This window comes from Camelina sativa, chromosome 5 (assembly GCF_030686135.1).
Source record: "Camelina sativa cultivar CO46 ecotype springtype chromosome 5, ASM3068613v1".
In the NCBI taxonomy this organism is placed as follows: domain Eukaryota; kingdom Viridiplantae; phylum Streptophyta; class Magnoliopsida; order Brassicales; family Brassicaceae; genus Camelina; species Camelina sativa.
The window spans coordinates 22326135-22351364 of record NC_141884.1 but is presented as its reverse complement, the minus strand read 5'-3'; the positions used below and the strand labels follow the sequence as shown (position 1 = coordinate 22351364).

The 25230-nt window shown below is 38.2% G+C and overlaps 3 protein-coding genes and 1 long non-coding RNA gene across 5 annotated transcripts; 2 read left to right on the top strand and 2 right to left on the bottom strand.

Annotated features, from left to right (window-relative positions):
* Positions 1 to 1491: 1491 nt before the first annotated feature.
* On the top strand, positions 1492 to 3071 carry LOC104787192 (glutathione S-transferase U16). The gene is made up of 2 exons (XM_010512725.2): positions 1492 to 1962; positions 2563 to 3071. The coding sequence occupies exons 1-2, from the start codon at positions 1636 to 1638 to the stop codon at positions 2938 to 2940; spliced, it is 705 nt and encodes a 234-aa protein (XP_010511027.2). The 5' UTR covers positions 1492 to 1635; the 3' UTR covers positions 2941 to 3071.
* Positions 3072 to 4123: 1052 nt separating this feature from the next.
* On the top strand, positions 4124 to 5639 carry LOC104787194 (uncharacterized). Of its 2 annotated transcripts, XM_010512726.3 has the most exons (3): positions 4124 to 4971; positions 5074 to 5368; positions 5447 to 5639. In XM_010512726.3, the coding sequence occupies exons 1-3, from the start codon at positions 4414 to 4416 to the stop codon at positions 5467 to 5469; spliced, it is 876 nt and encodes a 291-aa protein (XP_010511028.1). In that variant the 5' UTR covers positions 4124 to 4413; the 3' UTR covers positions 5470 to 5639. The 2 variants fall into 2 exon arrangements, with proteins under 2 accessions (XP_010511028.1, XP_019101520.1); XM_019245975.2 differs by having other exon boundaries at positions 5074 to 5639.
* On the bottom strand, positions 5517 to 7595 carry LOC104787195 (pentatricopeptide repeat-containing protein At1g59720, chloroplastic/mitochondrial). Its single transcript, XM_010512727.3, has one exon. The coding sequence runs from the start codon at positions 7524 to 7526 to the stop codon at positions 5667 to 5669; it is 1860 nt and encodes a 619-aa protein (XP_010511029.2). The 5' UTR covers positions 7527 to 7595; the 3' UTR covers positions 5517 to 5666.
* Positions 7596 to 22506: 14911 nt separating this feature from the next.
* LOC147944187 (uncharacterized) lies at positions 22507 to 24319 on the bottom strand. Its single transcript, XR_015557382.1, has 3 exons — positions 24217 to 24319; positions 24012 to 24090; positions 22507 to 22763 (listed from the first exon to the last, which is right to left on the bottom strand). It is a non-coding gene; the product is annotated as an uncharacterized LOC147944187 (long non-coding RNA).
* Positions 24320 to 25230: the final 911 nt, after the last annotated feature.

Here is a 25230-nt window from a genome sequence, read left to right as displayed (position 1 = left end):
CTTAGATACGGAGCGAAATCTCCCAACCGATTTGGCAGGGAGTCTCGAGAGTATCTCAATGATTAAATCCAGAGGAATATGTTCTAATTGAGATGTATCATCATCATGTGAGGACATTGACGATGAAGATTGTGTTGTTCTTTGAATATGTCCCGTCTTCTCTTCCATGGCCGATCGCTCCATTATTACTTCACTTTCTTTAAACCCTAATTTGTTATTAAACCCATTATATATATTGAACCATTTCCTATAAAATAGAAATTAGAAGATCTCGAATTTAATTCTCGAACCCATTATCGGACTCTAAAAATATTACAATCAAAAACAAAAAAGGAAAAGTAATGAGCTTGTTCGTTTTATTGCCGCAGATATGTTTGTTCGTTTTCTTGTCGCAGGTATTTGCGTCATGACGCTGTGGCAAACGCTGCGATCTACGTCTAACATTTTTAAACGTTGTTTTCATCCATCGGTCAAAAACATAGACGCATGTGGCAGCCGCAGCTGCCTTCGTCAACCAAATGAACAGCCCAATATAGGAAAATCGTAAGAATTGATTAGGGAGTGATGTATTCATCAAAAAAGAAATTTAAAATAAAAAACATGATTAGGGGAATCCATAAAGTACCAGAAAGCTGTTGGTATAGACTACATTACAAATTGTTGTCTTGGTACATGGTTTTTGTGTTCATATTTAGCTTCCATTCTTGGTTAGATACGTTTTTAAAAAAATTTGTTCACAGCATTCTTGATTAATTTTTTCTACCTAATTCTCAGAACCATCACTAACTTTTTGGAGACCACAATAAAAAAAAGGTTGAATTTTATACAGACAAACGGTCTGAACTCATGATATATAACTCCTCAATAGTACTTTTTATACCACCAGACCAAATATAAGACAGAATTTTCTTTTATATTTTAGAGGGCCACATTCTAATGCTTCATCAGCCTGGCCTATCGGTCGGCTCTGAATTTCTAATTATTGTAAATTTATCTGATTATTTTTGAATAGATTCAAATGTTATTTATTAACTTTAATTGGAAAACTAAATATTGCATTTATAAAATATCGTCCGTTAATGAATTTGGTTAGTTTTTACAATTTCAAAAAAAAAAAAAAGCTCATGGATTTAAATACAAGCAAGTAAATTGAAGAGACGATCTCGAATAGAAAGTTGTTGGGAAAATATGCTACTTCTTTCGTTTTAAGACTTTAATTTTTTTTTGAAAAATATAGAGTTTTGTATTTTCAGTGGACGTTTTAACCTATATATATTGTAACTTTTTTTTTTAAGTTACTAATTGGAGTGAAAAAATATTTAGTGTTTTAAAAAACAAAACAAAAACGTGTATGGCTCAACAAAAAATGTATGTAACTTATTAAAAGGTGGTCCACATCCAGAAATGAATACCCGCAAAAAGCACTTCAAGCCAATAGCACCGTTTCGAGCGTTGCAATATTGGGCTGACAAGCAATAGATAAGGTATGTCCGTTACGTTTAAAACCATTCACAAAAAAAGCAAAAAAAAAATAATAATGAAAGAGTCGTCGAGGATTCTTCTTCACCAATTTATTAGAAACCGAAAAAAAGAGAAAAAAACTTCCATACACAAAAAAAAAAAAAAAAAAAAAGAATGGGAGAGAGAGAGAAAGTGAAACTATTGGGAGTATGGTACAGTCCATACGCAATAAGACCAATGATCGCTCTTCATCTCAAATCGGTCGAGTATGATTACGTTGAGGAAGATCTATTTGGATCCAAGAGTGAGCTTCTTCTCAAATCGAATCCGGTTCACAAGAAAGTTCCGGTTCTCATCCACAACACTAAACCGGTTTGTGAGTCTCTTAACATCGTTGAGTACATCGATGAGACGTGGAACTCGTCTGGACCGTCCATTCTTCCTTCCCATCCTCATGATCGAGCTCTTGCTCGCTTCTGGTCTGCCTTCGTTGATAACAAGGTCTGGTTTCTTATTCTTTTTTGGAGTTTTGCTTACAAGGTCTGGTTTCTTTTCTTTTTTTGTTTGGAGTTTTGCTTCGTTGATAACAAGGACTTCATTAGTGTTTGTGTGTTATATTAGGATAGATAACTGGGTTGTTTAGATGTTGGTTCAGATGTTTTCATGTATATAAACAAATTATGTAACCTTAATCTAATTAATGAGAAAATCAGTTTATTCAGTTTGTATCTTCTCCAAATTTAATATGTTACACTCCAATGAATCTATCTGTCGTGCATTCGTGGCTTGATTGGTCTTGGGGGATATATGTCCTGTGTGAGTGATTTTTTAATTATATGACAAAAATAATGAAACCCAAACACTCAATAACATATTATTTCCTTATATAATGCATGTTCTAATTCTTATCCATAAATTTATTTAGACTCATCAGATTTAAGGCTGTTTTGACACCTAAGACCACAAAATATTGGTTCTTTGCGTCTTCGTATGCGTGTATATGCTTTAGTGAAGAGGATATTATAATATAGGAATGCATAGCATATATGCATATAAAAATTGTAGCTTATATATTCCTAAACTCCTGTTTTGAGAATCCAGTGGTTTCCGGCTTTGAAATTGGCGACAATCACCAAATCAGAAGATGCAAAAGCGAAAGCCATGGAAGAAGTGGAAGAAGGGTTGTTGCAACTCGAGGATGCGTTTGTGTCTATAAGCAAAGGGAAACCGTTTTTTGGTGGTGAAGCAATCGGGTTTATGGACATTTGCTTGGGAAGCTTTTTGGTTCTCTTGAAAGCTATGGAGGAGCTTAAAGGGGAAAAACTTTTTGACGAATCAAAAACTCCTTCTCTTTGTAAATGGGCAAGTGAGTTCTTTTCTGATGAGACGGTAAAGAATGTGGTGCCGGAGATCAAAAAAGTAGCTGAGTTTCTACGTGAGCTTGAGGTTAGAGCTCAGTCCGCAGCTTCAAGATCTTGAGATCATGTTAGACATGTATTGCAATGCAAGTGTCAAGTATACATGTGAATAGAAAATAATAAGTTTAAGTTTAAGTGTTGTTCAGTGTATGCTAGGATCTTAATAATGATGCAGTTTATATGTTGTTTCCATTTTATGTTTATAGATAATGTCATGGCCAACCAAAGATTATTAGAGTTCCTAGCTAGGCCGTAAATCTATTTTTCAATAGTTTTAAAATAGAAAAATCACGTTTTTAACCAAGTCTCATTAACACTATAAACCACCAAAATAAATACATTTAAACTAACACTATAAACACTAATATTAAAACTAGCTTCCTTGTTTATGTCGCCATAAAAATGATGAAACAATAGCGTCCGTCAACGCGAAATGGTTAAAGTTATATTTATTTAATCAGAATTTCAATTCATTTTATTATTTGTTACAATTAATTATAATAAGAAATAAATTAAAAAGAAAAAATATTGCAGATAATTTCTCTTCACATTAATCTTTTTAGAATATGCATCTCCATTAGGTTTTGATTTGACCTGATTGATTTCTAATTGGAAACTGAAGAATGTGTTTTCATGAACACCTCTTTCCTTAATTTACAAATATCTTGTATCTCATATGCTTCATTTCTTTGGGTTTCTATGCTTCTATTAAGTATTTTTGTCCTCGGTCTCTAATTTCAGAAGTTTATCAATAGAGAAGGTATGAATTAACCATGATAACCACAAGGTGGTGGGTTAGTAGTTCTAGGCTTGGTGAAAAAGTCGCCCTGTTGGTCCAGGCCAGGGATCAATTCTCCCCAAGCGCATAATTGCTCAGCTTTATCCCTTTGGCCACATGGGTACAGGACCATTGCTTACGACCCATTTGCAAATCTGAGAAGATCTTACCCGTGGGATACCTTTCTCCAAGAGATTAGTCTCGGACACCTTCATAGATCTAGAAATTTACTCTTGGGTTTTAGGGTTTAGGACTGACCAAACCTGGACCATGGTACCTTCCCGTAAGACGGTAAACCAATAAGCCGGCCATGATAGTGTTTTCAATTTTCATATGACACAGATCAGTCGTTCTAAGGCCAAAATCTAAAGTTAAGCGACCTTATCTTGATTACGGTGCTAATTTCTCTATATTAATTTTTTTAATTACTCTACTCCTAATAAGCCAAAACAAATTTGGATTTAATATGTCCAATTAAACAATCAATTTATCCTGGTAAGAGATCTAGATCCCACAAATATATTTTTATTAACAAAAAAAGCTAAAAATTATTAGAAGAAATTAAGGTATTACCAAAAAGAGAGAGTGAAATTGATCCCAAAAAAGATCAGACAATAAAAAAAATTAAAATGAAAATGAGTAATTAAGAATAATAAAATACCTTTTCTGTAAAAGACAAGGTCCCAAAGACCCAGCTCAAGTCCAGCTCTGTAATAATACATTCACACCATCTTCAACCTCTCTTTCTCTCTATCAATGGAGTTTTTTCAAAAGGCCAAAGCGGTTCGTTTACGGAGCCACCACGACAAGTACCTAATCGCCAACGAAGACGAAGAATCCATAACTCAAGAACGTAACGGCTCAGCAGGAGCAGCCAGATGGACCGTTGAGATAGTCCCTGGCTCCACCAACCTTATCCGTCTCAAAAGCGCTTACGGCAAATACTTAACCGCGTCAAACAAACCGTTTCTTCTCGGAGCCACCGGAAGAAAAGTTCTACAGACTAATCCTAGCCGTCTTGACTCGTCTTTAGCTTGGGAACCGATCAGAGACTCTGCTCTTGTTAAGCTCAAGACTCGTTATGGTCACTTCCTTCGTGGTAACGGTGGTTTGCCTCCATGGAGAAACTCTGTTACTCATGATATTCCTCATAGATCGGCTACTCAAGAATGGATTCTTTGGCATGTTGATGTCGTTGAGATCCTCACTGAGACTTCCGATCACCAGCAGCCTCCCTCTCCGCTTCATCATTCCGATTCTCTCGATTTCGCTCCTGGATCTCCTTCCAGATCTAACCATTTATTTAGACAAGAGGTGACTTTTTATCCATATTGAGACAAAAAAAAAATGGTATCATCATGCTTTAGGCCTGGATTCGTTGACTTGATGTTTTTTTTTTTTGTGTGTGTGTGGCAGTCAACGGATTCAGTGATGATTGGATCGCCACCAAAGTTGGATGGGAGAGTGATATACTATCATGTGGCGGATGATGATGGTGAAGTTGAAGATGATTCAGTTGAGGTAATGTCGTTTACTTTCAAAGGCAATGGTGTTGAAGAGCTGACTACGAGATTGAAAGAAGAGAGCAATGTTGAAGATGTTATCGTGTGTACTCGTAGCCCGTTGAACGGGAAGCTTTTCCCTTTGCGTCTTCAGCTTCCACCTAACAATGCAGACATGACTGTCGTCTTAGTGCCAAAATCATCAAAAAGTGAGTTTCTTTTGTGCTTAATTCCTCAACCACTGCTTTTGTCACTGACATTGTTCTCTGTTTTCTTTGACGTAACAGTAGCAGAAGAGTTCATCAAGTAGAGATCTGTGAAGCTGAGCTGTGATGTGAAGGCTATGGCTGCAAATTGTTTGTTGTTAGTTCAGATAATATTGGATTGACTTAGAGATACTGTTTGATTACCAAACTTATGATTTATACAAAATTGGTTGCATTGATCAATGATATTCAGCCTTGACGGTTTTTTCCCTTTTATATATATCCCTGCAACTAGTTCTTGCTACCAGTAGTCCGAACAAGAGCAGGATCCGTCTTTGAAGTGATGGAAACGAACACGATCTCTCACAATGATCTCAGTGTTAAAGACTTTTGAGATCAGTTTTGTAACCTCGTGGCAATCGCTGCATACACGTAGATTCTTGAATATACGGATTGGAGTCTGAGGTGGCAAGCTTATCAGTCCAAAAGCAATGGCAAGTCTCTCACTGTGCAGCTTGAGGGAGTACTCTTTGCTACCATCATTCGTTGCATCGACTAATGGTGCTTGAGAGCAATCCGGTAAATAACCAATCGATCTCAGTCTGTCCTCAATCACTTCTAACTGTTGGTATATCTGCTTCGTCTGAGGGTGCGATGTATCTCCTGCAAAAAACTCATGGGAGATGCCATTTATCTCAATAGAACTGCACCCGGGCTCTTTTCTAATTCCATGTTCAGTCATTAGTTTTCTGACAATTCCAACATCTTTCCACCGGCTAGCTGAAGCATAAACTCTTGACAACAAAACATATGCACCACTGTAGCTACTATTGGAACTTTGGTCATCTTCCCTTGTTTCAATGATACGTCTAGCAATTTCTTCACTTAGCTCGACACTAGCACCTTTTTTGCAACAAGCATCAAGGAGACTTCTCCAGATCACTGCATCTGGTTTCATCGGCATGCTCATCACCATGTCGATAGCTTCACTGATGTAGCCTGCACGGGCAACAAGGTCGATGATGCAACCGTAATGCTCTAACGCTGGTTCAATACCATAATCTCTAACCATCATGTCAAAATACTGTCGTCCTTTGTTTACCATTCCTCTGTGGTTGCAAGCGATGAGCAAGGCAACAAAAGTGATTGAGTTCGGTTTAATACTCTCTCCTTTTTTAACCATACGGTCGAAGCAATCCATAGCTTCTTCAGCTCTGCCGTGTGCAGCAAACCCAAGAATCATTGCGTTCCATGAAGCTAAATCACGTTTTTGCATCCCTTGAAACACTTGCTCAGCCATTCTCAAAGATCCGCATTTGCAATACATTTCGATCAACGAGTTCTTAATCAAAACATTCATAGCAACATCGACATCACATTTTCGTAACAGAAACGCATGCGCCCAAGTACCTAATGACAAAGATCCAAGACCAGCACACGCACTCAAAACACTCTGCATTGCATAACCATCTGGTTCCAACGATTCCTGCATCTTTCTAAACAGTTGTAACGCAGAATCATACTCCCCAACCCGAACCAAAGCATCAATCATCGAATTCCAAGAAACAAGACTCCTCTCAGGCATTTCATCAAACACTTTGCGTGCTAAATCTAAACATCCACAAGAACCATACAGATGAATCAAACCATTGTTAACATACACATCTCCACTAAACCCATGTTTCACAACCTGACAATGAACTTGCTTCCCCTCCGATAACCCGAATATATAAGCGCAAGCTTTCAATACAAACGGAAACGTATGCTTATCCGGTGAGGATTCACCTCTCTCTAACATTTTCAGGTAAAGCATAAAGGCTTCTTCTTTCCCTAAAACATCATGAGCACATGCTCTGATGAGAGTGTTCCACATGAAAGAGCTACGGTTTTGGATTGAATCGAAAACCCGAAACGCGTAGTTAACGTCGGAGAAGGAGGAAGAAAGCTGGAGGATTCTGCCGTAGAGAAACAGAGTTGCGGGTTCGTCAGGGTAAGTAGTACGGAGAGTGAAGGCGTGGAGTTGCTTGAGCTGAGACATGTCTGAACATGTTTCAGATAAGGAGAGAATACGTCGGTGATGGTTACCGGAGACGGAGGTTGAGGGAGAACTTGCCGGTGGTAGCGGAGGAGATAATGGGTGGAGCAGAAGACTGTTAGACATTGGATGATGAGTTTCGTTGTTTGAGGTGAAAAGATAACTAAATAAATAAGTTCAACATTCAACAATATAAGTTTGAAACTCGACCAAATTTTTTAATGCTTAATCATATCATCTAATTTTTTATGTTTTTATTTTTTTTTAAATAATACAATGTTATATCTATATATTTCCAACAGTTCAAAAGTTATATATATTTTCTTGAGAAATTTTAAGAAACAAAATTTTTCTTTTGAAAATTACTCATTTTTCTGTTCATTTTCAATTTTACCATATTGTATTATTTATTGACCATTTTAATCTTATTTGATAAAATAAATAAGTCAAGAAAATGACAAAAAGCAAATTTTCCGCCAAAATATTTTTAGCACCAAAATTTTTTCAGCCAAAACTTTTTTCCTGCAACATGATCTAGTTATTTTCACACCAAAAAATATTTTTACCTGTAAACATGTTCTCTTGTAAAACATTTTAAAAACTTTTTAAATAATTTTATAAGATTTAAAGAATTATTTATAAGGTATTTATAAGGTTCTACAAAGTATTTTAAAAAAACTTATAATGTTTGACAATGTATTTAAAAAGTTTTACAAGTTCTTTATAACGTTCTACTAAATATTTATTAGGCTTTACAAGGCATTTATAGGATATTTTAACATATTTTACAATATAATTTAAAAAGTTTAAATATCTTGTAAAAATTTATAAATTCCTAATTGACTTATTTTTTTCCTTTCTCAATCAACACAAGAATTCTAAAATCCATAATCAATTTTTTTTTTTAATTACCTAGATCAAATTTACAAGAAACATGACAAACAAATCTACAAAAAAAAGTGATAGTTTGTGGGGTTTGAGTAGTGAGAGGTTGGAAAAATAGATAAATATGAATCATATCTTATAATTTGCTATAAATCTTGTTAGATTTGGTAGGGGATTAGAAGGATTTGGTTATTGAAGTGGTGGTTATGAATGAACAAATCTAGGGTTTTTGGCTGAAGAAGGGAAAGGTAAAAGTTAATTTTTTTTTTTTTTTTTCACGGAAGAAATTTTTTTTTATTTGAAGTTTGGATATACCCGAAATTACCAGAACCTGAAAACACTCGATCCGAATCCGACCCGATATTATAAAATACCCGAGTTTCTATCTCTACACCCGAAACCCAAAAAACCAAAAATTCGAACACGAATCCGATCGGGTACCCGAATGCAGGGCTACCGACCGTCAGGTATGAATGGGGTTACCGGTTTAGTAAGAGAACGTTAAGCCCATTAAAAAAGGTGGATCCATGGATTAAGAGTGTACAAAGACCCACTGAAAGGTGCAGTTAGGATGTTTTTGTAAAAGGGCATAGGAAAATAGACATTTTTACTGATGGTTCTATTTTCTTTAACTTTAGTAAATTTATAAGATTAAGACACATGCTACAAACACAGTTTAATGTTTTTTCAAAAATTGAAATTGTAAGTTTCTATGTAGAAAAAAGTGATAATTATAGTAGAATAATAAATTATGTATAATTCCTCTTAAATATTTATTTTAATTCGATAGTCATTTGATCAATATTATTTCATTTTTCATTAAGTTTTTGGATTTAGCAAAAAACCCCTCTAATCCACTATTTTTTTTTGCAATTTTATCTCCCAACTCCCAAAAAAAGCAGGATAATACCGTGAAACCGGAACAATGTCCAGAATGCCATATTCTGGAAATGTCATAGTAATTATTTTTAATTATTTTTTTTTCTTTTAATTAAAATTTATTGAAAACACCAAAAACCCATCTAACATTATACCTAATATTTTATTCCTTCGTTATTAACGTGAAACAAAATCTCAGATCTAGGAAAAAAAAAGCTGACGAAATCGAGAGAAAGAGATGGGATGTAGAATCAGACGAAAGAGTGAAGAAAACTGTTGAGATCCCAGTCGTTGGTGGTGTTGAATCTGCGCAAATGAAACCGATGTATCTGTGTTGGCTTTAAATCTGATGAAAATTAGGCTTACATGTCGGTTTTTGCCGTCCGAGACATAAATAGACGAAGGTGGAGGAAACCGTGGAGAGGTTAAAATCTGGAGTCGACTGCAGAGAAGCGATGGAGAGAAGTAATGGAAGGTTGATGGTGCAGAATCCTCGACGACGACGCTAAAGATTAAAGGGTTATTAGCACCTACACCCACTTTCTATCAAACTTTTTTCACTTACACCTACTTTCAATACTCTCTATACTTTCTTAAGTTTTTTGCTTATATGTCTTTTTTGTATGACCAAACAGCTCTCTCTCCCTCTCCTCTTTCTCTTTTTCTCTTCCTTTTCTTTTATTGTACTAGTTATTATCAAAAATTATATATTTATTTTTATACAATAAGTTATGATTTAGTTTTTTCTATATTTTAAAATCTATATTAATATATTTTAGATTAACTATTGTATATTATGGTACAATGACAACATCAAATCCATATATCTATGGTCATGTGGATACCAATCAATTCAGGTGTCCATGACAACATGTCCATATGGAAACATATTATCGAAGTAATACCCATCAATTGAGAATATAAGTAATACCAATCAATTCAGGTGTTCATGACAACATGTCTATATGGAAACATATTATCGATCAGGGTTATAGTGCAATTTGTGGATACAATATTTTTTCACATGGATAACTATTTGTGGATACAATATTTGTCAAACTTATCCATATGGATAACTATTTGTGGATACAATATAAGTAATGAATAACACTCACACAACAAAACTCAAACTTTTCCCAGATCGAACTAAAACTAATTCAATATTAAAAAGCTCACAAGACCACAATTAATCCGTAAAATCACAATAAAACCAAGAAAACCCATATCGAATTTTATACAATCTAAAGTGATAAGAAAAGAGATCTAAATATTTCACCTTCTCTGGATTTCCATTATTGTTGGAATGGTTTTTGAAAACTTTAGAAAATGAATGGGAGAGAGAAACAGAAACAAGCTTTTCTCTTTCAATGGATGAGCAAAAGCAAAACAAGGAAGAAGAAGATGTATTGTTTGGTTGAATGATGGGGGGATGGTGAGTTGAATTTTTTTGTTGGTTGATAAATTGGAGGAATCATGGTTGAGGAAGAAGAAGATGTATTGTTTTTTCTCTCTATACTTAGAATCAACATAGGTAAGTTAATTTGAAGAGAGTTGGTTTGTTTAGTTTGAGGGGTAAATGGTAATTTTACAAAAGGAAAGTATAGTGATAGTAGAAAGTGGGTGTGTGTGTTAATAGTTTAGGGGAAAGTGGGTGTAAGTGCAAAATTCCCAAGATTAAAATTATAAGTTGGTTTGGTTACAGTTGTACCCATTATATATATCATTTGTACTAGCTGTACTTTTATATATTAGTTGTACTAGTTATCATACTCTTTATCAGTTGTACTCGTTATAATATTATATCTCAGTTGTACCAATTGTCCATTAAGTTGTTCTAGGTGTATTATTCTATTTTAGTTGTAATATTCGTCTTTAATTCATTAAGGGTAATTTGATAATATCATAATTTCTATGTCATTCAGATTAAAAACTGGCATGCCAGATTAATTTTTATCAGTTTGTGGCATTTTAGCCTTGCACTTTGTGAAATAAAAAATAATACGCAATATAACTCTCGTCATCATCATCAAAATTTTAAAATGTAGATAAATAATATATTAAATCAGTGAGGGGTAAAAATTAACATTTACAATATAAAAAAAATTAATATATGTGACCGAAGAAACGTTTAGAAGATACATATAAGAATTATATTGCTTATTATTTTGGAGTTTATGTAATTAGTTTACATTTTTAGAAAATAGAGGGTAAAGTTCCAAAAACTGACGACTTGAAATGTTATTTTGCACACAACCCTAATTTTTTCATAATACAGCGCTAAATACTTTTTTTGTTTATTTTTAATTTTGTTTTGATTTAATTCAAAAAACTAGTTATAAGTATACACACAAAAGTTATATTCTTATAATTATATAATAAAAGAATATATAGATTGGAGATGATAAACAAAATTTTATAAGACAGTACTTTATCAATTAGAGATGGTAAAGTAACAATACCGATTTTCATGACTCTTATTCCCAAAGTGGAGCGCAGGGCTAGAATGCCACTTTGGGGAAAAAAATAATCTGTGTGCTACTTTGTAATCTGAGTGCCACCAATAAATATGATATCCCCGAATTACCCTTAATGAAAAAATTACAGACGAATTGGTACGACTGAGAGAGAATTGAACAACTAGTACAAATAGTCTAACTGAATGATATACGACAAATGGTACAACTGGTGTAACTAAGATGTAGTAGAACAAGTAGTACAAATGATACAATCAAAGATATATAACGTTTGGTACAACTGGTATAACTGAGAGATAATAGAACAACTAGTACAAATGAGATATAACTAAGAGATAATAGTACAACTGAAACAAATGGTATAACTAACAAAATAAATAGGACAACTGGTACAAATCGTAAACCCTAGCGCCGCCACCCTCACTAACTCATCTCTGCTTGCCAATTCTCCACCGTGGACTGTCTTCTCTTGCAGCGATTGTGCACATATCTCACCCAACCTTCACTTGATCTCTCCTCTTCACCACCAACTCGTCTTCCACCATCTTTACCGTTATTCGCCAACTTCTCCTTCTAATCCCTCTCTTTTGTTAACATCACCGCAAATCACCATCTCCAGTGCAACAAATAGAGAACCGAGATAAGTTTGGGCTATGACGGCACACACAAAACAATAAGAACGAGAAATCTGAGAGATTCAAAAGAAAACCAAACTTTTTGTTGTCTCAGATTTGTAGATCTGTCGGCGACAGAGAAAAGAGAAAGAAAATTGTTAAGTATTTGGAGTAAAATAGGGTAATTGTAAGTATAAAGCTCTTATGGGTTTTTGGTCTTTTTAATGCATTTTAATTTTAAAAAATATTAAAAAAATAAATAGAAACATAACAATGGCATTCACGATAATTTTTTTCCACGAAGTGGCATTCCAGCAATTGATTCCCCAAAGTGGCCTCGGACTGTTTATCGATTAGAATCGGTACTTTCATAACTTTTTTTTTTGACAACAAAAGAATTATCTCAAACGAGCCAATTATGTAGAAAATTGTTTACAAATAAAACATTGTGCGGAGAGGTACACGTCTGGCGTGCCAAGGAGTCCGCATGTACATTACCATTACGCGAAATAAAAGATAAAGAGAAAGAAGAAAACTCCTCCATGTCAATCTTGATAGCGTCGAGGTATGTTGAGTAAGCCGGCCAGTCTAGAGGCGAAGACACCATCTTCACCAAGTCTGAACAGTCCGTAAAGAAAGCTACATCCCGGAAGTCGTGGCTGATCATGCATCGCATAGCCCAAATGAAAGCTTCTACTTCAGCATGTAAGGGGGAGAGACTACGCCGGAAATTGGAGGCTCCCATAAGCGGCAGAGGATCCTGAAGGGAAGTACATACCAACCTGCGCCTACAAACTTATCACCCGCTCGCCATGAGCCATCGACAAAGCACCGATGTCCTGAGTAACTCATGGAAAGAGAAACTCCTCCCACTTGAGCATCGATCGACACTGTGGGGTAGTGTCGGTCGACACTTGGCTGGTGTCGGTCGACACCTCCCTTCCAGCGAGACGATGTTTGATTTTTTGGTTTGTTTGTTTTGTTTGTTGTTTGTTTGAAACATTGGAATCATTGTTGCTTGTGTGTATAGCCCATTAGATAGGATGATTGCCTCACTGAGTGTTTATCAAATACTCATGCATCTCAATTTGTGTTTGTGGTGCAGGTAAAGGCAAAGTGTGATCGTGGAATCAAGGCAATGAAGAGGAGGATGTTCTAGGGACTCGATTGGTTGTTGTTTGGCATTGCTAGGTTGCTAGAGTTGAGTCATTAGAAACATTGCTAGGTTGCTGGTTTCATGTTTTCGGAGGATTGGTTATTGGATATGGTTTATGTTATGATATTGGTTATTATTGGATATTTATTGGCATTGTTATTCCGCTGTTGGTTGTGATTGTGATTAGGTGGCTAGTGGATATGGGACCACTAGTTGTAGTTTATTTATTATATTATATTTATATTATTATTATTAAAAAGAAAAAAAAGGTCGGTCCTTTCATTTTGGTATCATAGCCCTCACGGTTCTAGGTTTGGGTTCACTAGGCTTTGTGCTGTAGATGTTTGGGATTTGCATGCTTTGATTGATTATGTAAGTTAGTCAATTGTGTGTGGCATGGATTCCTAGAACATCCTCTCCGAGCCTACACTGTGATTCCACGGTGAGTTTGTGTTTTTGTGTTATGTTAAGATTGCTTGTTAGCCTCTGTTCTTAGAAGTGCAGTGGCTAAAGGTGTTTAAGTTGTTGGTCGTGGACGGGGACGTGGTCGTGGTCATGGTCATGGTCGGGCGGGTCCCGAGGCCAGCGAGTGTGTGGTCCAGAGTTCCACGAGGAGGTACGTCAGAGGGTCGCAAGCGTATCAGGAGGGACCAGAGAGGGTTAGCCGGTGTGAATGCCGGGGGTGCTGGGAACCCAGGTGTGGGGTTGCAGCAGGTGGAGCCCAGGGTCAAGATGATCGCTTGGCGGATCTATTGGCGTGCTGTTGGAGCGGTTACCGAGAGGGGTACCAGTGCAGGCTCCAGTTGTAATGCATGTGGCGAGGTGCAGCCGAGGGCTGCAGATGTGGAGGAGTTTCCATCTTATGTTAATAGGATGAGCGGTTGTAGATGATCGGTATGAGATTATTCTCAAGAGGTATCGAGCCTAGAGAGGCGGATAGGTGGATATATGCAGTTGGAGCAGATAATTTTGCAGCTTGGTGGTTAATCCAGTTGGATATTAGAAGCTGAGTGGACAGGCATAACATTGCATTGTTATACTTGGACCACAGGAGGTACTTTTGGTCGGGAGATGTTTATAGTTGTTAAGGATTGTTGCTCCTGAGGGGATGGTGATTCTCTTGAATACCGATAACTCGAGGGGCTGGGTGCTCCGAGAGTGGCAGAGGAGATTATGTTCCCCTGAGGGGATGAGTAGTTCCCCTGATACCGAGATCTTGAGGATTGTGTTCCAAGAGTGAGACGGTATAACTCGAAGACGCTGTTCTGAGAGTGAGATCGGTATGGCTCGAAGGTTGCGACCTAAGCGTGGTGGATTTGGGAGCAAGCAATACCTAGGACGTGAGTGTAAACAACCCGATTGAATGTAGACCTCGAGAGATTAACAATTGTTTAATCTCGGGTTTAAGATGTGTTGACCAATGGGTCAGGGTTTTATGAACCAGAGCGGTTATGAACGTGTGGCTGTTTCGCCAGGATTGTGAGGCCGGTGGTGCTAGAATCTTGGGAAGGGGAGTTACAGCAGGTCTAAGCCGGGAAAGGCGTGTTTGCCAGATACATAAGTTCACGAGAAGCCTTCATGGCAGGATAATCTAATCGTTGCGACGATGTTGGATTACGTTCATTGGAGATGGATAGGGTTGCAAGATTCAAGGTTTTGGTAAGCTTGCTGAGGGAGACAAGGCAAGACGTTTGAGTTGGCGGCTTGCAAAGAATTTGACGCGGTGAATCAGAATGTGCGAACGTATGGTATTTGTTTGTTTTATTACGTTCGTATTGATGATTTGCTGTGGAGAATTGCTAAGCGAAAAGCTAACTTTGTAATAAGCTATCTTGTGGAAGTTTTCCTAAGAAACAAGTTACTAGAGGTTCTTCGATGGACTAGAGATGTTGATATCCGAGTGGTGGTGAGTTGATGTCGGCATACTTGATTTTTGTCTAGTAGAGTTGGACACGCAGCTAGAGGATTGGTTGAGTAGGGGACTCTTTTGTCTTAACACTTCACTGTGGGGAGCGTTGGTGTTCGTCAAGAAGAAAGACGAGGTATAGGTTTATGAGTTTGTGGCGATATCGTTTGGGTTGACTAACGCGTCAGCAGCATTTATGAGGTTGATGAACAGCGTGTTTCAGGAGTTTCTGGACGTGTCTGTCATCATTTTCATTGATGCTATCCTGGTATTTTCTAAGAGTCCTGAAGAGCATGTAGTGCATTTGAGAGCAGTTTTAGAGAAGCTGCAGGAGCAGAAGTTGTTTGCTAAGTTGAGCAAGTGCAGTTTTGGCAGCATGAGATTGGTTTCTAGGTCACATAGTTTCTGCAGAGGGAATTTCTGTAGATCCGGAGAAGATTCAGGCTATCAGAGATTGGCCTAGACCGCAGAATACCACAGAGATTAGGAGTTTCCTTGGGTTGGCAGGTTACTACAGGAGAGTTGTGCAGGGTTTTGTAAGCAAGGCACGTCCGATGACTAAGTTGATAGGGAAGGATGTTCCTTTTGTTTGGTCACAGGAGTGAGTGGAGGGGTTTGCAAGCCTGAAGGAGATGTTGACTACTACGCCAGTGTTGGCTTTGCCTGAGCAGGAGATGGAGTCTTTGGTAGGAGAGATCAGTGCTTTGAGCTTGTGTGCTGTTTCACAGGAACCGTTGGGTTTGGAAGCAGTGATAGAGCAGATCTTCTGAGTAGGGTGCGGTTGGCTCAGGAGAAAGATTGGGGCTGGTGAATGCCTCAAAGGATGTGGATTCAGAGTATCAGGTCTCAGATAATGGGACTATCTTGGTGCACGGTCGGGTTTGTGTGCCCAAGGATGAGGAGTTGAGACAGGAGATCCTGAGAGAGGCTCATGCGAGCAGGTTTTCTATTCATCCAGGAGCGTCTAAGATGTATCGTGATCTCAAGAGATACTATCACTGGGTCGGGATGAAGAAGGATGTAGCTAGTTGGGTCTAGAGGTGCAATCTGTGTCAGCTAGTGAAGGCTGAGCATCAGGTTCCTGGCGGTTTACTAAAGAGTCTACCCATTCCTGAGTGGAAGTGGGATATGATCACTATGGATTTTGTGGTAGGATTGCCAGTGTCACGGACCTTTGATGCTATTTGGGTCATTGTTGACCAGTTGACTAAGTCAGCACATTTTCTGCCCATTAAGAAGACTGTTGGAGCAGCAGTCTTGGCTAAGAAGTATGTGAGAGAGATAGTCAGATTGCATGGGGTGCCAGTGAGCATTGTGTCTGACAGGGATTCTAAGTTCACTTCAGTGTTCTGGAAGGCATTTCAGGCAGAGATGGGCACTAAGGTGTATATGAGTACAGCTTATCATCCCCAGACAGATGGACAGTCTGAGAGGACGATCCAGACGCTGGAGGATTTGCTGAGGTTGTGTGTGTTGGATTGGGGTGGCCATTGGGCAGATCACCTGAACCTGGTAGAGTTTGCTTACAACAACAGTTATCAGGCGAGTATTAAGATGGCTCCTTATGAGGCTTTGTATGGGAGACCATGCCGTACACCGTTATGCTGGACTCAGGTGGGGGAGAGGAGCATGTTTGGTGCTAGTTTTATTCAGGAGACCTCATAGAAGATTCGGGTTCTCAAGCTGAACATGAAGGAGGCTCAGGATAGGCAGAGGAGTTATGATGATAAGAGGAGGAGAGATCTTGAGTTTCAGGTAGGAGATAGAGTGTACCTCAAGATGGCCATGTTGCAGGGTTCAAACAGGTCACTGTCAGAGACTAAGTTGAGTCTGAGGTATATGGGACCGTTCAGAGTGATTGAGCGGGTTGGACCAGTGGCATATAGACTGGAGTTACCTGAGGTTACGCGTGCATTCCATAAGGTTTTCCATGTGTCTATGTTGCGGAAGTGTCTCCGTGAGGGTGAGCAGGTGTTGGCTAAGATTCCAGAGAATCTTCAGCCTAACATGACATTGGAGGCGAGACCAGTGAGAGTTCTCGAGAGGAGGATCAAGGAACTTCGGAAGAAGAAGATTCCTTTGATGAGAGTCCTGTGGGACTGTGATGGTGTTGAGGAGCAGACTTGGGAGCCTGAGGCAAAGATGAAGGCAAGATTCAAGAAGTGGTATAAGAAGCAAGCCGTGACTTGAGCTTGTTTAGCCTGGTCCCATCTGTAATCTGTGGCTGGAGCGGGAATGGAGTATTCCAGCCCATCTCTCTTATTACTCGGTCGCTTGGGGTGGTTGGTTGTGCGACTCAGTAACAAGAAGAGGTGGTGCTCGGGGTACAAAGTTCCCGTGAGGCGGGGTTTTGGAGGAAAGTTTCCTGAAATAGCAGTTTCCAAAAATGGAAAGTGCTAAATATGGAAAGTTTTACGGGAGGTAGAATTTTTCCATTTTTTTGCGGTGGAGAGCCTTGGAGGAGCTTGTGTGGCCTTAGTGGCGGACTTTTTAATCATTGTGTGGCCTTAGTGGCGGTCTTTTGAGACATTGTGTGGTCTTTGTGACGGTCCTTCGGGATAGATGGTCTTTGTGACGGTCCTTCAGGACATTGTGACGGTCCTTCGGGACAGATGGTCTTTGTGACGGTCCTGTTTAGGACATTTGTTTGGTCTTTGTGACGGTCATGTTTAGGACATTTGTTTGGTCTTTGTGACGGTCCTGTTTAGGACATTTGTTTGGTCTTTGTGACGGTCCTGTTTAGGACATTTTTTTGGCCTTGTAGCAGTGAGATGATCTGTGTGAGGTCATGAGGTATTCCAGTGAGGGGATATGTGGTTGGTAGGACATTGAGATGTTTTACGCGAGCCACGGGAAGGAAACCTGGATAGGGATAGGACTCAGACATGTTCAAAATTGTTTGCTCGCGGCTCTTGGAGGACTTAGGTTCTCCTAGTACTGCTATATTCAGAGACTTTGTGGCTTGGGAATATGGTTGGTATATCGACTTCGGATGACGATCCAGGGTCGCGCTGTAGGGTGGCAACCTGAGAGACAAGTTTAAATTTTCCTTATATATTATGGCATGCGGGTTTAGACCCGATGAGGAGCCAATATTATGGCATGCAGACTTAAGTCTGATGAGGAGCCAATAAAAACTCAAGGTTTAGGCCTATGAGTAAAGGAAAGTCCAAAAGTCGAGAGCAAATGACACCTGGAGCGTGAGTCTATCGCCTAGAGGTGACCTTCTGTAGATCAGTCGGAGGAGTGCGGACCGTGGAAACGGTGGCACGGGAGTCCTTGGCTGATGGTTGTTCGAGATTCGAGGACGAATCTAGATTGGTAGGGGAGAATTGTAACACCCGCAAACCAAATTCGTGCGTTTTGGGTGAGGGTGTCGATCGACACCAAGGGGGTATCGATCGACACCATTGTTTTTCCGGTTCGATCGAATTGATTTAATTGTCGATTTTGGTCGGTTTGGTTTAAGGAAAACCACTAAACCGAGATATTTAAAGGAATTGTCGACCAGATGGGTTTTGGAAGTGGTATTTGTCGCCGTTTGTTTGTTTTTGAGAAGAAAAGAGAGAAAACATCGTTCTTGAGCTTTTGAGAGAGATTGGTGAGATTCCTTGCTGTTCTTGGGAGATCTAAGGCTGGGAAAGTGCTAGAAGCTTGCTAGGAGTGAGGGATTCGTTCATATTGGTCAGAATCTTTCTGCAGAGAGGTGAGTGCATGACCATTGCTAATCTAAGCCTTTGATTTCCTTGTTCTTGCTTGTTTGTTGCTTGTTTGTGTGTTTTTCTTGCTGGGATTGGTTGATACAGGTTCCCACGGACGTATAAGGCTTGGGTTTCGAGTATTGGACGATTTGGAGGAGATTTGGGAGCGAGATTCGACTCTCGACTTCGTGCGGATCGCAGTTGCAAAGGAAGTGTCGATCGACACCACTTGGTGTCGGTCGACACCAGCAAATTGAGCATCGATCGACACTGTGGGGTAGTGTCGGTCGACACTTGGCTGGTGTCGGTCGACACCTTCCTTCCAGCGAGACAATGTTTGATTTTCTGGTTTGTTTGTTTTGTTTGTTGTTTGTTTGGAACATTGGAATCATTGTTGATTGTGTGTATAGCCCAGTAGATGGGAGGATTGCCTCACTGAGTGTTTATCAAATACTCATACATCTCAATTTGTGTTTGTGGTGCAGGTAAAGGCAAAGTGTGATCGTGGAATCAAGGCAATGAAGAGGAGGATGTTCTAGGGACTCGATTGGATGTTGTCTGGCATTGCTAGGTTGCTAGAGTTGAGTCATTAGAAACATTGCTAGGTTGCTGGTTTCATGTTTTCGGAGGATTGGTTATTGGATATGGTTTATGTTATGATATTGGTTATTATTGGATATTTATTGGCATTGTTATTCCGCTGTTGGTTGTGATTGTGATTAGGTAGCTAGTGGATATGGGACCACTAGTTCTAGTTTATTTATTATATTATATTTATATATTTATTATTAAAAAGAAAAAAAAGGTCGGTCCTTTCAAACCTAAAGGTGGTGAGGGGAGAGCCTCATTCTCACCTTCCTCCACCTGAGCCTGTTGCCAAGCTAGTGCCTCACCTTCCGCTATCCTGACAATCACGTCCGGCCGCTCAGCCATGTTATCGAAGACACGTTCGTTCTGTGCTTTCCAAATATACCACATAAGCCAAGGAAAAGGTAAAACCTGAGAACCCGGTTTCTTAGGTCCCAGAAAGTGATCCACATTTGCGTACATGAAATCCGTTGGAAAGCATATGGATCCTACCGGTACCTGAGATAAAGCCCAAACTTTCTAGCTGGTGGGCAAACAAAGAGTGCATGGTTATCGTTTCCTCCTCGGCACCACACCGTGCACAACCCAAATCACAGGAAATACCCCGCCTCCGCAGATTTTCTAATACCGAATGTAACACCCGTGTCCCAAAGAAAAGTGGAAGAACCGATCAATTTATGTGAAATCATGAAATTGCACGGTTTGGTTTAAGTTCATCCGGTTTAGAACCAGTTTTGAGAAACCCTAAGTGATGTATTTATAATGATATGGACGCCTCTTCTCTCTATTTGTTCGTGGCTGTTATTCAATACTTGTGTAGAGAGGAAGAAAGAGATAGAGAAAGAGGAGAGAGCCTGTTGTGGTGTGAAGGAGATTAAAAGAGAAGGAGCAGAATCGTTAGGGTTTGGGAAGAAACATTTTTGATATATCAAATCGTTGTCAAAAGTAACGAAATTTGGTATATTTATTTTCAAGCCTTTCATAGTCATTCTCCTTTTTACAGAAGTGGATTTGGATTTAAGCTCGATGAGTTATTGGCAGTTTCGAGAGACACGTTTTCTCAGACGCGAATTAGGACCATCGGGGATTGTAACAGAGATCGTGGTCTCTTCTGGTTTCTGATCGGCACGAGATTTTGTGGAAAGCTTTGTGACGTCTCGGACTAGTGTTTCACTGGAGGGATTTGATAGTTAACGGTTGGTTTTTATTTTAGGGTTTCGTCTTTAAGATTGTTCTTTTCTGATGTTTCGGTCCAGTTTGCTTCAAGGTTGTTTTTGGTTGTGTTACTTGTTGTAGGACGTTTCTGGACTGTTTTAGACGCAAGGAGAATTTCTCCTGGTTGTATTTGTTGTTAGAATCAGCTTGATAAGGTGAGTGCGTGACCATGAGCTTATCTGAGCGATTGGGTTGTATGACTTGTTTCGTGTGATGATATGTAGGTGTGGTGAATGTGTTATTGGGTGACTTGTGCAATTACTGGTTTGTTATGTTTTATTTGTGGTTGTACTCTCAATTTGCTTGTGTGTATAGCTTGTAGATGGGAGGATCGCCTCACTGGGTATTTCTGGTAATACTCACGCATCTCAATTGTTGTTTGTGGTGCATGTATTGAATGTGTAGCGTGGAATCATGGCAATGAGGAGGAGGATGATCTAGGGTCTCGGTTTTGTGAAGTTGGTTTTTAGTGTTTGTGTTGATGGAACCTTGGATAGAGTTATATTAGGTTGTTGGATAAAATGGTTAGGAATGTTACTGCATTGATGATATGTTGGTTATGTATTGTTGGTATGTTTCCGCTGTGCGTGTTGGTTGTTGTTGGTTTATTGTTGAATTGTGGTTTGGTTGGTTTAATTAAGTAGTATGGGATGCTTAATAATATATTTTATTTATTTAAAAAAAACGGGTCGGGTTGTTTCACCGAAACACAACCGGATAATACCTACCACATGAAATGTTGTATTTTTGGTGGACATGTAACATGCCATACACTAGCAAGAAGCAGAGTTATCTCTGGACCACAGCCAGGAGCATGAAAAATTCAACGAGATGTTATACGTTCAGCATGATATCCTGACTTGACCGTATACTTCCCAGATTTTGTGAAATGCCAACCTAGAGTATCTACCGTCGAGGGACACCCCAAGGCCAAGCCCCTATCAACTCAACATCTCCGGGATCGAAAAGCTCCTGGAGCATATCCATATTCCATGAATTAGTTTGATAATCAATTAAGTGAGAAATTTTTAAAACAGGGTCCTTAAAAGGACCCCGACTAATGGCTTGTCTTGGAGATTGAGCTGGAATCCATGGATCAGTCCATATAGAAATACAGTCTCCGGAGCCGACTCTTTTAATAAGCCATTTGTTTACCAAAGATCTAGCAGACACAATACTCCGCCACCCATAAGATGGAAAATATGACCGAATAGGTTCCATTGGGTTTGGCAAAGAAAATATAGAGTGGGGTTTCACAGGACGCTAAACTTGGGATTATTTACGTAATGATAAAGTTACAATATCGACTTTCATGACTCTTATTCCCAAGGTCCCCGGATTCTCAACTCTGCTTATATCTTTAGAACTTGTAAAGGCCAATACTCTATGTTCATGTTAGGGGAGGTATGAGTACCATATACTTACCCAGTTATGAGAATATTTTAAGATGATTCATAGTGTCATAGATAAACAACATTTTCTTTAATTATTTCATTTCAGTATATATATTTCAGTAATATGGTAGATATCATGAGTAAAATCAATAATTTCTTTTGGTATTTACAAATACAACAAACTATTACTTTTCCTCATCATTCTTGCAGTACAAATGCCTTTACAAAATTTTATTTTTGTTTTTCTTATAAAAATTTAAAAGAGTAATTAATATAATTTAGGTTTAATAACTAATCAAAGAAAAATCCTAGCATTTCTGTTGAATATGATGAATACATAAATAAGTATTAATATATTTATTAGTTAAAATTCTAAATACTCTTACAAATACAAAGACTTAACATCATATTGTTTGGGACTAAAACAACATAGAAACCCGTTTTCTGTTTAAAAAACTTATTGATCTTCCTCTGCATCTTATCTTGATCAATTCCTTCTCCCTTCACAGTTAGTATGTCGGTCTCTATATTATATGTTACAGAACTAACACCTTAGAAAGACAACATATAAATCGTTAAGTATTTTAAAATCTAATTCAAATATGATATTTGTAATGTATGTATGTATATATATATCTATGCAATAACCAATTGAATTATTAACTTTTCCTTAAATCATTATATTGTGTAAGTATATGTAATACCCATGAACCGAATTTTAGGATTTCGGTAAGGGTGTCGATTGACACTGGTGGTTGTGTCGATCAACACCTTATGAGATCGGGTGTTCGATTTGATTTCAGGATTCTCGGTTCGAGTTGGTTTGGTTTGGAGATCGTATTTAAGGTGTGAGATCGACGCTTTTAGATTTAGAAAACCTATTGACGCCTCCTTTGTGTGGGAAAAGAGAAAAAGCGATTCCCAAAAGTTTCTGAGAGATCCTGAAGGTTTTCCTTGAAGCTTTTTGTCCCATTTCTTGTGAGTTTGGCTTTGTGGTTGGAGATCTAAGTCTGAGAACGTGGGGAAAGCTTGTGGTGGTGTGTTTTTGGTTGTGTGTTTGTTATTTTTTTGCAAAGGTGTGTGAATGCCCATGTCTTATCTAAGCTAAGATCTCTGTTTATGTGACTTTATGTGTTGTGTGATTGTTTTCCTTTGAGTTATATGTGATTTTTGTGGCTCCTGAGGTTTGGATTCGCTTCTGGGAATGCTTGGGACGCATATGAGTTGTTTGGAGACGAGATTCAGAGTTTCTGATCGAAGAGAATCGATGCTCGGCATTAGTGTCGATCGACACAAGGAGTGTGGAGGTGTTCGACGCCATGTGGAGGTGTCGGTCGACGCGAACTAGGGTTTTCAGAAAATGTCGAGCATGTGTGGGGCAACACCAAGAGGGTGTCGGTCGATACAAGGGGACTGCATCGATCGACACAAGGTGTGTGTCGGTCGACACAACCTTCGTCAGGTCTCAGTGTCGATCGACACCAGGAGGGTGTCGGTTGACACTACCCTCCTCAGCAGGCGGCTGATGTTCTGATTGCTTGTGTATTGCCTGGTTTGTTTATTGTTTATTGATTGTGGCATGTGCATATCTTATTGCTTGTGTATATAGCCCAGTAGATGGGAGGATTGTCTCATTAAGTATTTATGGTAATACTTACGCCTCTCTTTTGTATTGTGACGTAGGTAAAAGCAAAGTGTGATCATTGAATCAAAGAGATGAAAATAAATGGGATCTAGTGAGTATGAGATCATTAGATATTAGAGTATAAAAAAAAACGGGTTGGATTGTTTCAGTATACCTCGACAACCATAGACATAATCTATCGCTTTGTCCCTTGCTTTTTCATCAGTAGATCCAAATTTGAATTGGTATTCTTCCTGCCAAAAAAAATATTAACTAAAGTTTTAGTAAATTTATTGTATAAGCAATATTGGTTTTTGATTTTTTAAAATGTATATGTAAGAAATTGTTTGTCTTTTAAGATTCCTGAAAAACTAACTAACCATTTGTTGAAAGCTTAAAAAGTTCAGAATTTGTATAGAGATGATAAAAAAAAAATATGATTACAAGTTTGCCATTTAGTGACCTGCTTATTTATCTTTTTTTATTAAAATCAACGATTTTGATACATTTTTCATACAATAATATTAATAATTAACTTCTACATATGTAAAACAATTGTTAAAATTATTACATGTGTTCAAGAAAACAAATAAAAATAAAAATAGATATCTCAGTTTCCAAGAACATAAATAGCAAACAAGATAAATGATAAAAAAAAAACATTGCTACTAGAATAAGATGTAAGTAAATCTGAAATTATTTAATGGTATATCCTTACATAGAAAGAAAGCAAAAGTTCTATAAATGACTTTTAATAGTTCTATCAAATGACTTGTCTTGTAATCTCTAAGATTTTAATGTGACCCAAAAATTTTAAAATCATAAAAATAGTAAATTTGTTGTAAACATAGAGATTAGCAAAACGGTTTTCTCTTGTTATTGATCTATTACATATTATACAACATATATATAGTAATACATTAGATTTTTAGGTTATACACTAACACTACTAATGTGCCGATAATGGGCATCTATACAACAATAGACATATTCATAACACTCCCCGTTGGATGACCATTATAAAAATCTAGTTCCAAATGCGCATGTAAGATGCTGCCTCGTTAAAAACCTTAACTAGAAAACTCTATGGGAAAAATCATGGTTAAGGGAAAAATAGTGCATCATGCTTTTACTCCCCCTCTTTTATACATCACTTGAAATCTTCGAGATGAGGCAATCCAATATGATGAAGTAGCTTCTTGAAATTAGTAGTTGGAAACACCTTGGTAAATAGTTCGCCAAATCTTCACTTGAGCAAATTTGTAGGACATGTATATTACCGTACATCACCATTCTTCTGCTGGCTATTGGTCTCTTAAATGACTCATCTAGATCATTATCTTCGTATCTCACGATCTCATCAATGTATGTCAAAGACTTTGAAGATGATAGTC